The following is a 13,578-nucleotide window of genomic DNA, read 5'->3' on the forward strand; positions in this document are numbered from 1 at the left end:
TTATTAACCAGTGAGTATTCATTGGGTACCTACTGCATATTTTTAAATGCTTTTAAACCATAGGACAGTTTATAGGCATGAGATAGTTTCAGTACTTTGGTGACCACTAACCAGTACTGTCAACATTACTACATGGCTCTATGCTAGTACTATAAAAGTATAAAATAAATATATTCTGTAAATTAAACTCTAGTTTAATAGAATGGTGATAAAGTATATCAGATAAAGTTCCCAAAGAACATAATTGTAACAATGTTAGGTTTATGAACTTCCTGTAACAGTTAACATGAGGAACCAGGAGCCTCTCCTAAGAGAAAGCAGGGAAGGACTTTTTTCCTTTTCTTCCCCTCCAGAGACAGAATCTCACTCTGTCACTCAGGAGTGCAGTGGGGTGATCGTGACTTATTGCAGCCTTTAACTCCTGGGCTCAAATGATCATCCTGCCTCAGCCTCTTGCGTACCTGGGACTAAAGGTGTGTGTCGCCATGCCGGGTGTATTAGGCTATTCTTGCATTGCTATAAAGAAATACCTGAAACTGGGTAATTTATAAAGAGGTTTAATTGGCTCATGATTCTAAACGATGTACAGGAAGCATGATGCTGCTATCTGCTTGGCTTCTTGGGAAGCCTCAGGAAAGTTACAATCACAGCGAAAGGTGAAGGAGGAGCAGGCACATCACATGGCCAGAGCAGGAGCAAGGGAGTGGGTAGTGCCACACACTTTTAAACAACCAGATCTTGCAAGAACTCACTCACTGTCACAAGAACAGCATCAAGGGGATGGTGATAAGCCATTCACGAGAAACCCACTCCCATGTTCAAATCACCTCCCACCAGGCCCCACCTCCAACATTGGGAATTACAATTCAACATGAGATTGGGTGGGGACACGTATCCAAACTATATCATTCCACCCCTAAGAGTGGTGGTTGGAGCCCAAGCAGCTGGATGTAAGGAGCAATGTCTCGAGGCTGCTTTTATTTTCTACCACACAGCCAGGCTGCAGGTTTTCCTGACTTTTATGCTGTTTCCCTTTTAAATATAAGTCCCAACTTATTTCTTTGCTCCCACATCTGAGCATAGGTTGTTAGAAGTAGCCATGCCACCTCTTGAACACTTTGCTGCTTAGAAATTTCTTCCAGCAGATACTCTAGGTTATCATTCTCGCATTCAAACTTCCACATATCCCTAGGGTATGGACACAATCCTGCTAAGCTCTTTGCTGAGGCATAAGATGCATGACCTTTGCTTCAGTTCTCAATAAGTTCCTCATTTCCATCTGAGATCTCCTAAGCCTGGCCTTCACTGTCCATATCACTATCGGCATTTTGGTCATAACAATTTAACCAGTCTCTAGGAAGTTCCAAACTTTCCCTCATCTTCCTGTCTTTTCTGAGCCCTCCATACTCTTCCAACCTCTGCCTGTTATCCAGTTCCAAAGGTGCTTCCACATTTTTAGGTTCCTTTATAGCAATGGTCCACTCTCGGTAGCAATTTTTTATATCAAGCCATTTGTGCACCGCTATAAAGAAATACCTGAGACTGGGTAATTTATAAAGAAAGGAGGTTTCATTGGCTCATGGTTCTGCAGGCTATACAGGAAACATGATGGCATCTGCTTCTGGGGAGGCCTCAGGAAGCTTACAGTTATGGCAGAAGGCAAAGGGGGTAATGGCATGTCACATGGCCAGGGAAGGAGCAAGAAAGAGATAGCAAAGTGCCACACTTTTAAACAGTCAGATCTTGCGAGAAGTCACTCACTGTCATGAGGACAGCACCAAGGGGATGGTGCTAAACTCTTAATGAGAAAATCCACACCCACGATCCAATCACCTCCTACCAGGTACCACCTCCAATACTGGGGATTACAATTCAACATGAGATTTGGGCAGGGACACAGATCCAAACTATATCACCTGGATAATTCTTTTTTTTTTATTTTTAAGTTAATTTATTTATTTTAGAGATGAGATCTTGCTTTGTTGCTCAGGTTGGTCTCAAACTCCTGGTCTCAAGTGATCTTCCCACCTCAGCCTCCCAAAATTCTGCGATTACAGGTGTGAGCCACCATGACTGGCTGAGAAGGACTTTTAAAGATACGATTTGGGATAACTCTAAAGAGGGACCAGGGAAGTGGGTGGTCACTTGTGGATTGATTATCACAGTGATCTTTGTTCAGAAGTTGGGAAGAACAAAACTGGGCTGGGAAAGTCACTGGTAAGAAGGGAGCAATAAAAAATAAAATTAGGGCTGGGAGCAGTGACTGATGCCTGTAATCCCAGAACTTTGGGAGGCTGAGATGGGTGGATTGCTTGAGCCCAGGAATTCGAGACAGCCAGAGAGACGTGGTAAAACCTCATCTCTACAAAAAATACAAAAATTAGCCCAGTGTGGTGGTCTGTGCCTATAGTCTCAGCTACTTGGGATGCTGAGGTGGGAGCATCACTTGAGCCCAGGAGATGGAGATTGCAGTGAGCTGTGATCACGCCACTGAACTCCAGCCTGCGTGACAGAGTGAGACCCTGTCTCAAAAATAAAATAAAATATAAAAATAAAAATAAAAATAAAAAACCATGTAAATATTCACAATAGCCACACGGTGGAAGCAGCAAGAGTGTCCATTAATGGATTAATGTATACAAAATGTGATACATACATACAATGAAATATTATTCAGCTTGAAAAAGGAAGAACATTCTGACACATGCTACAACATGGATGAACTTTGAGGAGATGACAGTTTAAGTGAAATACGCCAGATATGAAAAGACAAATACTGCATAAGTCTACTTGTAAGAAGTACATAGAGTAGTCAAATTCTTAGAGACAAAAAGTAGAATCGTGGTTGCCAGGGGCTGGGAGTAGTGGTTGGGTGGAGATGGGGAGTTAATGTTTAATGGGATGGAGTTTCAGTTGGGAAGATGAAAAAGTTCTGGAGATAAATGGTGGTGATGGTTGCACAACAATGTGAATGTACTGAATGCCACCATGCTTTATACCAGTGGTCCCCAACCTTTTTGGCACCAGGGACCGGTTTTATGAAAGATAATTACTCCATGGATGGGGGTGGGGGAGTAATGGTTTCAGGATGAAACTGTTCCACCTTAGATCATCAAGCATTAGTTAGATTCTCATAAGGAGCACACAAGCTAGATGCCTCGCATGCACAGTTCACAACACAGGGTTTGTGCTCCTATGAGAATCGAAGGCCACTGCTGATCTTACTGGAGGCGGGGCTCAGGTGCTAATACTTGCTCCCCCGCCCCTCACCTCTGGCAGAGCAGCCCCATTCTTAACATGACACAGACTGGTACCAGTCTGCACCGATCTGCAGCCAAGGAGTTGGGGACCCCTACTTTATGTGGAAAATGGCTAAAATTGTAAATTATTTTATCACAATTTAAAAAATAAAAATTAAAAAATATGTAAAAAAGAAGTAGTTATCTCTCAAAAGAGGGGTTTGTGTGTCCTTAGCCATGTCATGTTAGAAACATTATTCCAGTAGTAAAGTCGAAAAAAACGGTGTTCTTTAAAATTTTAAATACATAATACTTTAAGAAGGTAATAAAAAGCCCAATTGATAAAGTTTTCTGTACTTCAGCTGGCTCTACTTTTTTTTTTTTTTGAGACAGAGTCTTGCTCTGTTGCGCAGGCTGGAGTGCAGTGGCGCGATCCAGCTCACTGCAACCTCCGCCTCCTGGGTTCAAGCGATTCTCCTGCCTCAGCCTCCCGAGTAGCTGGGACTACAGGCGTGCGCCACCATGCCCAGCTTGGTTTTGTATTTTTAGTAGAGACGGGGTTTCAGTATGTTGGCCAGGCTGATCTCGAACTCCTGACCTCGTGATGTGCCCGCCTCAGCCTCCCAAAGTTCTGGGATTATAGGTGTGAGTCACCGTGCCTGGCCTCAACTGACTCTACTTTCTATGAATTGAGTTTAAAGCTAAGAAAAAACTAAAGAAGAAATGCAGACCATTTTTCATAAAGTAGGCCACAAATGAGTAAAAAGGTATAGCAAAACAATGCGACATCAGGCAATGCAGGTAAAATATATACGCATTGTGCACAGTAAGTCTTTATGTGTATAATCTGTGCATACCTTTTGATGGCCCTTCAAAGAGTTTCTCTAGGCCCTTGCAGGTGGTGGGTTGGGTACACAAAATCAGTAGAAGGCGAAATCCAGTACCCTACACTTTCCTTAAAGCTTCTATTAGGCAACAAAGTTTCTCTCTCATAAAACCAGGTAGGATGGACCACAAGCTCTGTAATGAGTAGCAATATGGCTTTCAGAAAAATACATAGAGGTTATAATTCAAAGCCGAGATTGATATTTGTGACAAAGCGGCACTCTGCCACAAATTTGTTACTGAATAGCCAAGATTTAAGAGACTCACAAAATTTGACACTCCAGGGCCTAAAGGTCCTGATGCTGGCCACCTGGACTCCTAGAAATGATAGACATTATAGCAGTCATTGCAGGAGATTAAAGACACCTGGATCAAAGCCCAAGAAGATGGCAGAGCAGGCAGAACTGTTTTAGTTCATTTTAAGTTAGTTTGCTGCATAGATTTGTTATAGGAGGACGAAATTTAACTTTGAGAACTTTTAAGAACAGAGTAACAAGTTGTCATCATGCAGACACCTAATAGGTGAACTGAAATGCAGGCCGCATTTCATAAGAAATAAGGGATAATCCTTGGCCAAATTGTCAGAGGCATTTGAAGAGTAACCCTATCTTGAATAGGGGCTGGGTAAAATAACACCGAGACCTACTGGGCTGCATTCCTAGGAGGTTAGGTATTCTAAGTGCCAGGAAGGGATAGGAGGTCAGCATAAGATACGGGTCGCAATAGACTTTGCTGACAAAACAGGGTGCTGTAAAGAAGCTGGCCAAATCCCACTAAAACCAAGATGACAAAGTGACCTCTAGTCGTTCTCACTACTCATTATACAGTGATTACAATACATTAGCATGCTAAACGACACTCCCACCAGCGCCATGACAGTTCACAGATGCCATGGCAACCTTAGGAAGTTACCCTATATGATCTAAAAGCGGAGAACCCTCAGTTCCCGGTATTGTCCACCCCTTGTTTAGCATATAATCAAGAAATAAGTGTAAGTATACTCGGTCGCCCATGCCCCTGCTCTGCCTATGGAGTAGGCATTCTTTTATTTCTTTACTTTTAATAAACTTGCTTTCACTTTATGGACTCGCCCTGAATTCTTTCTTGCAGGAGGTCCAAGAACCCACTCTTTGGGTCTGGATCTGGACCCCTTTCCCATAAGAAAACGAAGGAAGGTAACTAACTTTGACTGAACACCTGATACGTGCTAAATGATTTCTCAGACAAGATCTTATTTAAATATTTCTAAATGATTTGAGATAATGTTAATGGCCTTCTGGCCCCCAAAAGCACACTGCCTCTTGGTCCCAAATAAATGAGGAAAATATCCAGTTTGTGGAATAGAGGGGCAGGTAAGTAAAAAAAGAAAAAGAAATGCAAAGAAGGAAAGATATACATGAAAAAAATGTCATACAGAGATAATCAGCTCTTTTCCAACCAACCAAAGTAAGAGTTCTTTTTTAACTGCGCAGTTACAACTAACCAAAACTCAGGAAATAACTCCTGGAAGCAAACAAACTTAGCAGTGAAAAACAAGCGCGTCCAGTAACACCAGAAAAACACGTGGCGGGGGCGGGGCATCTGGTCGCAACCGCAGGTGAGACTCTAAGTCCCATCATTCCCTTCGGCAGCCAAGACAGGCTGTTGAGGGCGAGCCGGCGCACCGCACGCTGGGACGTGTGGTTTCAGCTCGTGCGCCTCCCCGTGGGTTTGCGACGTTTAGCGACTATTGCGCCTGCGCCAGCGCCGGCTGCGAGACTGGGGCCGTGGCTGCTGGTCCCGGGTGATGCTAGGCGGCTCCCTGGGCTCCAGGCTGTTGCGGGGTGTAGGTGGGAGTCACGGACGGTTCGGGGCCCGAGGTGTCCGCGAAGGTGGCGCAGCCATGGCGGCAGGGGAGAGCATGGCTCAGCGGATGGTCTGGGTGGACCTGGAGGTGAGTGAGGTCGGCGGGGGGCTTGGGGAGGCGAGTGAGGTTTCGCTCGTGGAACCGAGGAGCCGAGCCCGTCCTGGGAGAGCGTTGCGGGTCTGGGTCTCAGGTGTGGCAGGTGAGCGCGGCCGGCCACGGGCGGTGCAGAGCAAGTCCGGAGGCAGGAGTCCTGCGGGTGTTGGGCGCCGTGCTGCGCTGTAGGGCTTCTTTCCGCAAGGGAGGAGTCCGCCGTGTGGCTTCCTCTCCTCCCTGCCCCTCCGCCCAGATGTGGACTTTTCCTAACGCTCTGGCGTCTCTGGGCTTGGGTCACTGGAGTGGGGGCGGGGGCAGCGGCTCTGTTCCCAGCTTCCCCCAACTAAATCCTTAAAGGACCCTAGGTTGTTAGGGCCAGACGGGACTCCGGAGATGACTCAGCCTTACCCCTCATTCCATAAGTGAGAACATTGAGGCCCACAGAAAGGATTCAACTCATTCAAGGTCGTGCTGTTAGTGAGAGTCTGAGTTGAGACCAGAACCCAGTTCCTATCCCTTCAGGCTTTCCATGCCCGAAACAAGGGCTCCTCCCACCGTTGAGCCTCAGTTTATATGAAGTGAGGATAATAACAGTAGTTTTTCCATTAGATTGTGAAGATCCAGTGGTGTAATTAATGTGAAAACTTTGTAAACTCTGCAGAGACGTGGTGGTGGTAGTTATCCAACTCTTCCAAAATTGAGTGATGTCAGCACTCAGTTTTACTTACTTTGCATCTGTCCCGGAGTAGAATCTCAGTGCTTGACAAATAGCAGGCCCTTGGTAAATGTTTGTTGAATAAACGAGGACTCGTGTTTAGTACCTTCAGTAGTTGCCCGAGGAGCATTCTTCTCTTCTGTTTCGGCTATGGATTACAAGCTGACTATGTTTGAGGGAATTCCTGTTAAATAAACTTGGGTAAAAGAGGCCAGAATGATGGCTTTGTGTGTGTTATATATTTATTTTTAATTGCAGATGACAGGATTGGACATTGAGAAGGACCAGATTATTGAGATGGCCTGTCTGATAACTGACTCTGATCTCAACATTTTGGCTGAAGTACGTGATGCCATGTAATACAGTCATACTTTTTAAAGGGCACTGGAAGTATAACCATCATTTTTTCCAGCTTCTTTATTTAAAAAATAAGAAAGTTGAGGTCTATATGAGTTAAGGTAATGTGCTAGGTCATGGTAGGGGTGGTACTAGAACGAAAGTAATCCATCTCACAGCCTAGTGAAAATTAAAAATTAAACATTATTTTTTAATTAACCATGCCAGAAATTTACAGAAACATAAATTCTGTCGTTTACTGAGCGCTTACTGTATGCCAGGTACAGTTTCTGTGTGCTTTATATGTCTTTGTTCTTAGTTCTCACAGCAACTATAAGTTAGTTATTGTTATAATGCTCATTTGATGGATGAGGACACTTGAGCATAGAGATGTTGGGTAATTTGTCTGAGGTCCCAGTGGCTATTTATTGGGGGAGCCAAGAGTTTAACTCAGGCTGTCTCAGTAAGGTGCTCCTAACAAGTAGGACAGCCAGCTGTCCTCCCATCAGATTTGGTGACTCGTGCCAATGTTTGCATCTTTATATCATAACCTTGACTTTAGCTTGACTCCATATTTACAATTCTGCCTTTTCAACTAGCACATGTGATTCTTCTAGATCAGTATTAAGATTTTAGAATTTCTGTTAATGCACACCCGTAAAGTGTTCTGTTGTTGACAGATTGGGCATGATTAAGGTTTTTGCATGCTACTTCCAACTGAAACATTTAGCAAAACAAATAAAACACACCTGCTGCATTTCAGCCACTCATGAAACATTTAATAAGGATGTGACACCATCTGGTAGGGGGTGAAATCCCTGACCCTGAATAATTCTGTTTTATACTGTCAGCAGTATTCAGAGCCAGAAACTCCAGAATAGGAACAAAGTAGGGATGTTTGTGGAAAAGAGAGTCTTGTTAAAATAAGTTCCTAGAGGGTAGCATTGATATGTTACTGGCACTGGATACATTTCGTAAATCTGCAGTGAACACTTTTGTTTGTTTTGCTGTGTAGGTAAAAGAGGTGAGGACGTATTTCTAGATTAATGACTGCGTTTGTGGAGTACCAGGCTTATCCTCCCCACATATCAACTGTAGGAGAATCATGAGACTTTGTACTTCTCGTCATAACAACTTTTTTTAACTTTGTATAAATAAAGCCCTGAGTTTTAGATTTGGTTGTTTTTTTCTGTTACTTGGGATTTACTGGAGATGAATAGTGAAGAGAAGTGTCTTTATTTTACCAGTCTAACTTACCCTTGGCCGAAGAAGAGTGTTTCCTTTAGACTGTTGATATAATGTGAAATACTGACAGTTTAATGGACCGGTAGGTTGATATGTACCCTGGAGGAAATTTGGGTATGTTTTCACACAGCTGCAGATGAATGCAGCATTTGTAAATGGACTAAGTCAGATGAGGATAAAGATGTTAAAAAAAAAAAAAAAGCTTAGGGGCTATCAGTTCTGCACTATGTTTTATTCTTTTATAAGAGTCTGAGAGAAATGTTTTATGCTGGTAGAAGAGCAGGCATCCTACTCTGAAAATTTTTCTGTAGGTGTGGTCCCTTGGCTTGCTAAATTGGGATCTAAAATAGTTTGTAGTAGTTTGATTTTTCCATCGTTAGTATTTTTTTTAATAGTATGAGTATTTTTTTTCATTTTCATAGGTTTGGGTTTTCTTTTTCCTTCGTGACTATCATAAAACATCTGTTATCCGAGCAAAATTTTTTGTTTCTTCGCAGAGATTACCAACACCAGTTTTCTTGTTTGGCTAAATCTCCTTTTTAGTAGTAGGATGTCAGGCGTATTTTAATTAAATTCTAGCCATTTCTTTCAGTGATTGTGAACTGTTTTTACCACCTTAGTAGTAATGATACCTTGGATTTATGGAATACTTTTCTACCAGAGAGTTCAAAGAGCTCATATCTATAATTTCTTTTATCCTGTTAACATTTCTATGAGGGAAGGGGTGCAGTTTATTATTATCACTATCTTACAGAGGGAGAAGCTGAGGTGACTTGCTTTAATGCCATAGCTACTGTTAACTGCTAGGACTTATCTGAGAGACTCACACTTGGATGTTCCATGAAATGGAGCTGAGAATTTAAGGGCTACTTTGTGTTTTGGATATCAACAACTACCTCTTTAATTTTTTTTTTAAATATAAAAATACTGTTAAAACAGTGTAACTATCCAAAGTATGTGTGGAGTAAACTATTGGATTTTTGTCCTGTTCTATTGCTCCTTCTTACTCCAAGTTTATGTATTGTCTTGATATTTTGTATGCTTATATAAATGCGTGTTTTTTTTAAACAAGTGTAAATGAAATCATACCTATACATATATGGTTTTGCAATTGTTTTTTTCACCTGCAATATAGATACTTTTTTTTTTTTTTTAAGAGATAGGGTCTCACCCTGTCACCCAGGCTGGAGTGCAGTGGCATGTAGCTCACTGTAACCTCGAACTCCTGGGTTCCAGTGATCTTCCTGCCTCAGCCTCCTGAGAAGCTAGGACTGTAGGGGTGTGCCACCAGGCCCACCTAATTTTTTTTTTTTTTTTTTTTTAATTTTGTAGAAATGAGGTCTTGCTATGTTGCCTGGACTGGTCTTGAACTACTGGCCTCAAGTGATCCTCCCACCTCGGCCTCCCAGAGTGCTGGGATTACCGTTCTTGGCCTAGACACTTTTCAAAATGAACTCATAATCAAGGGTTGACAGACTTTTCTGGAAAGAGCAAGTTATTAAATTGTTTAGGCTTTGAGTGCAGTCATATGTTCTTGTCATATGTTCTTTTTTTTTTTTAAACAATCTTTTACAAATGTAAAAATCATTCTTAGCTTTCTAGCTATTAATAAATAGCTGAAGTGTGGGGCCATAGTTTGCTGACCCTTGATAGATATCTGTGTCATCTATTTGTAGGATTAGAGTTTTCAGTGGTGTGTGTGTGTTCGTGTGTTCTATTTTGCCTTAATGAACAGTGCTGGAATGAAGGGGGAACACTTTTAAAGTATCCCTGTCTCTTCCTTTCTCTGATATGTATATTTAGTCCTTAAAACAGCTTAAGCTTTCCCTCTGAAAGTAAGGTTATTCCTGTTGGTTCTTGGTGACTGATGGCGTTTCCCATCCACAGGGTCCTAACCTGATTATAAAACAACCAGATGAGTTGCTGGACAGCATGTCAGATTGGTGTAAGGAGCATCACGGGAAGGTAACATTACCAAATAACAGGATTGCTGCTTTGGGGATCAGTAACAAGCTTTTTGCTCCCACACCTGAATCCGATACCATTGTTGGATGGTATTTTAAAAAGGCTTAGAGAAGATTGCATGGCAAGCCTGGGAAACTGCTTGCTTGTTTACTTTTCATCTTTGGGACCTCTCGAGATCATCTTCTCCTGAATGTCCTCTTTTTTTTCTCTCCTACATTCAGTCTGTCGCGAACGCATTGTGGATTGTCAAGTATTACTCAAGTCAGTCTTTTGGATAAGGTTAGACATCAACTTTCAGAGAAGGGGGATTGCTGCTCTCCTGTTAATAGTTGTTTCTTCCCAGAGGTTAATATCCTTGGACTTTGAACACCGTCTTTTTTGACTGTGGACATGCTATTAACAGTCAGGATCATAACTAAGTTGGCTTGGATTCTTTAAGAAAAAAAAATGATGCAAAGATGGCAGTTGCAATTAGAACTTGAGCTCTAAAAATGGTCTATTTGTGGTTATATTTGCCCATTTTAAAAGTGAAGTTTCATTTCTGGATGCCTTTGAAAACTGACTTTACATGTGTTTTTGGTGGGGGGCTGGGGATTCTCTCTTGCAGTCTGGCCTTACCAAGGCAGTGAAGGAGAGTACAATTACATTGCAGCAGGCAGAGTATGAATTTCTGTCCTTTGTACGACAGCAGACTCCTCCAGGGCTCTGTCCACTTGCAGGTAAAATCCAATCCTGTGTATATCTTATAGTCTTCCATGTGTTCAAGAGACTGCAGTTCCAGAAAGACTAGCCTAGCCCATCCATGTCTTCCACTTAACCCTGCTTTGGGTTACACATCTTAACTTTTCTGTTCAAGTTTCTCTGTGTAGTTTATAGCATGAGTATTGGGAAAATGCCCTGAAACCTGACATGAGATCTGGGAAACACAAACTTACTCAATAAGAATTTCTCCCATATTTTTATGATGGAAAAATTTCACATGCACAGAGGGGTGGATTTAGTAATTGTTAACCTTGTGTCGTATTTGTTTTACCTATTTTTTGTTGGACATTTTAAAGGAAATTGCAGGCATTAGGACACTTCATTCCTAAATACTTCATCAAACATCTCCTAAGAATAAAGACATTTTCTTATGTAATACAATGTCATTGCATAGAAGATAATTAAACATTATTCAGTATCATATGATATCTAGTCCACATTAGATGTTCCCCAAAATATTTGTTTTTGAACCGGGATTCAGTCAAGGCTCGTGCATTTCATTTAGTTATGTTTCTTTAGTCTCTTAATGTAAAACTTTCCACCTATTATTTTTCCCCTGTGTCATTGACTTTCTAAAGAGACCAGGCCTGTTCTACCAGGATTTTTAAAAGGGTGACATTGCCAGAGGGAAGTTAATGTTTCTCTGAAGGTATATGTGCGTTTGTATATGTAAGTCGATGTGGTAGCTAATACTGTTCTTAAACATTTATAAAAATAAGTTTTGGCATTAAGTACTAGAGCATATATTGTGTAAATGTTTCCGCCAGCCAATGTGGCTGATATCTGTTTTAAAGGTCTCATTTAAAATTTAGTGTTTTTAGTATAAGTTACTTTTTGGGGACATAAATATGCATATGATTTGTTTAAAAATTTGGATTGTAAATAAAGGTTTATCTACCTATGTGATTCAGTTAAATTTTTAGTGTTAGTGGTGTGAATTTTGTGACACTGGGAGAAAGTTTGCATATCAGATCTGACCTTAGAAAGTAACAAATAGATTTGTGCATTACATCAAGCATGTGGAATGATAGATTTGTCCTTCTGTTCATGAGAGGTCATTTACAAATTTATAAGGAGCTAAACTGACTAAGTACTTGGAAATCTGTACTTTTAAGCTAATCACATTTACCCAAACCTGATTTAGAAATATAGAGGTGCTTTTAGGAATTGTTTGAATTTTAAAAAATCATCTCCATTTCAAATACAATTTATGAATTTTGATATCCTGTTGTATAATACTAGAAATATAGAGATGCAGTATGCTTCGTGTCTTTCTAGGAAATTCAGTTCATGAAGATAAGAAGTTTCTTGACAAATACATGCCCCAGTTCATGAAACATCTTCATTATAGAATAATTGATGTGAGCACTGTTAAAGAACTGTGCAGGTAAGGGCTATATTTAGGATCCATTAAATTACCTCATTTAGCATGTTTCAATTGAGAATTTGTGGAAAGTAATTGGATAGAGCTGTAGAACTAAGGCTACCAAGTGGGTTCATATCTTCCTCATCCCATTCTTGCTTGTATAGGACCTTAACTTACCCTGGACTGGTGAGAATTGGGAGAAACAACGTCAGACATGTTCCCAGTAAATAAGCCAATGCCTGGCACAAAATAAGTGCTCAATACATTTTCTGGATTAACTAATATTATGTGGAAGTCTTCTGACTGGGAACATATAGATGAAAAGCTCTTAAGTACTTTAGAAAATAGTGGATCGACATGTGTGTAAAAAAACGCACCCTAAAAATATACTCTATGATGACTCCTATAGTGAAAATGTGCGTATGGACTACTGAGGTCACAAGGGAAGCAGCATCTAACTGTGCTGGAGCAAGAGGAATGGGGAGTCAGAGAAACCTTTACATAGCAAGGAAATAGCTTTGAAATTGAGATGTGAAGAAGAGTGGAAGTCTTGCAGGCATTTTATTGAGGAGAGAGCATTCAGAGAGAGCAGACAGAAGTATAAGAATGTGAGGGAGCAGGAAGCTAAGGCAAAATGTGTTAAATGAATCCCAAAGCATTCATTAATGCTGGAGTGCAAAGCATGAGGTTGGAGAAGGTGGGAGGTGGTTCTAGGGCCTCAAGAGCTTGCACACCATGCCAGTGAAGTTCACTATGATCTTGCAAGGAATGGGGTTCCTTTGAGAAAGTGTAGGTAGAAGAGTGATACGATCGTTCTGATTCGAAGGTGGCAAGAAAAGTGGTAGAGAGATAGAAAGGAGGCTTTTCTGCCATCTTGGGGAGAAAAATGAACTGGAGAAAGGGCAGGGCATGGAAATGAGGGGCTTGTATGATAAAAATGTGAGAGGGTCAGTTGACAGACACTCAGTGTTCGAATGAGGTGGTGCGAAAAGGAAGAGGTATAATGTTATTCTGATGTTTGTAGTTTGAGCAGCTTTGGTGGATGATAGCAGTGTTCAAATAAAAAGGAGAAGAGGAAGAGTAGATATGGTGGATGGGGCAGGGGAGGTGCTGACAATGGTGGGTG

General features: G+C 41.4%; 1 protein-coding gene across 1 annotated transcript in view; it reads left to right on the forward strand.

Annotated features, from left to right (window-relative positions):
- REXO2 (RNA exonuclease 2) overlaps nucleotides 1–13,578 on the forward strand; it is a 16,364-nt gene continuing 2,786 nt past the window's right edge. Inside the window, exons 1-5 of the mRNA XM_003805489.5 lie at nucleotides 1–6,057; nucleotides 7,037–7,120; nucleotides 10,247–10,324; nucleotides 10,932–11,043; nucleotides 12,365–12,473. Coding sequence (XP_003805537.1) covers nucleotides 5,911–6,057; nucleotides 7,037–7,120; nucleotides 10,247–10,324; nucleotides 10,932–11,043; nucleotides 12,365–12,473 — 530 coding nt within the window. The 5' untranslated portion in view covers nucleotides 1–5,910. The remainder of the gene's footprint in view (nucleotides 6,058–7,036; nucleotides 7,121–10,246; nucleotides 10,325–10,931; nucleotides 11,044–12,364; nucleotides 12,474–13,578) is intronic.

Source organism: Pan paniscus, chromosome 9 (genome assembly GCF_029289425.2).
Source record: "Pan paniscus chromosome 9, NHGRI_mPanPan1-v2.0_pri, whole genome shotgun sequence".
NCBI lineage: Eukaryota > Metazoa > Chordata > Mammalia > Primates > Hominidae > Pan > Pan paniscus.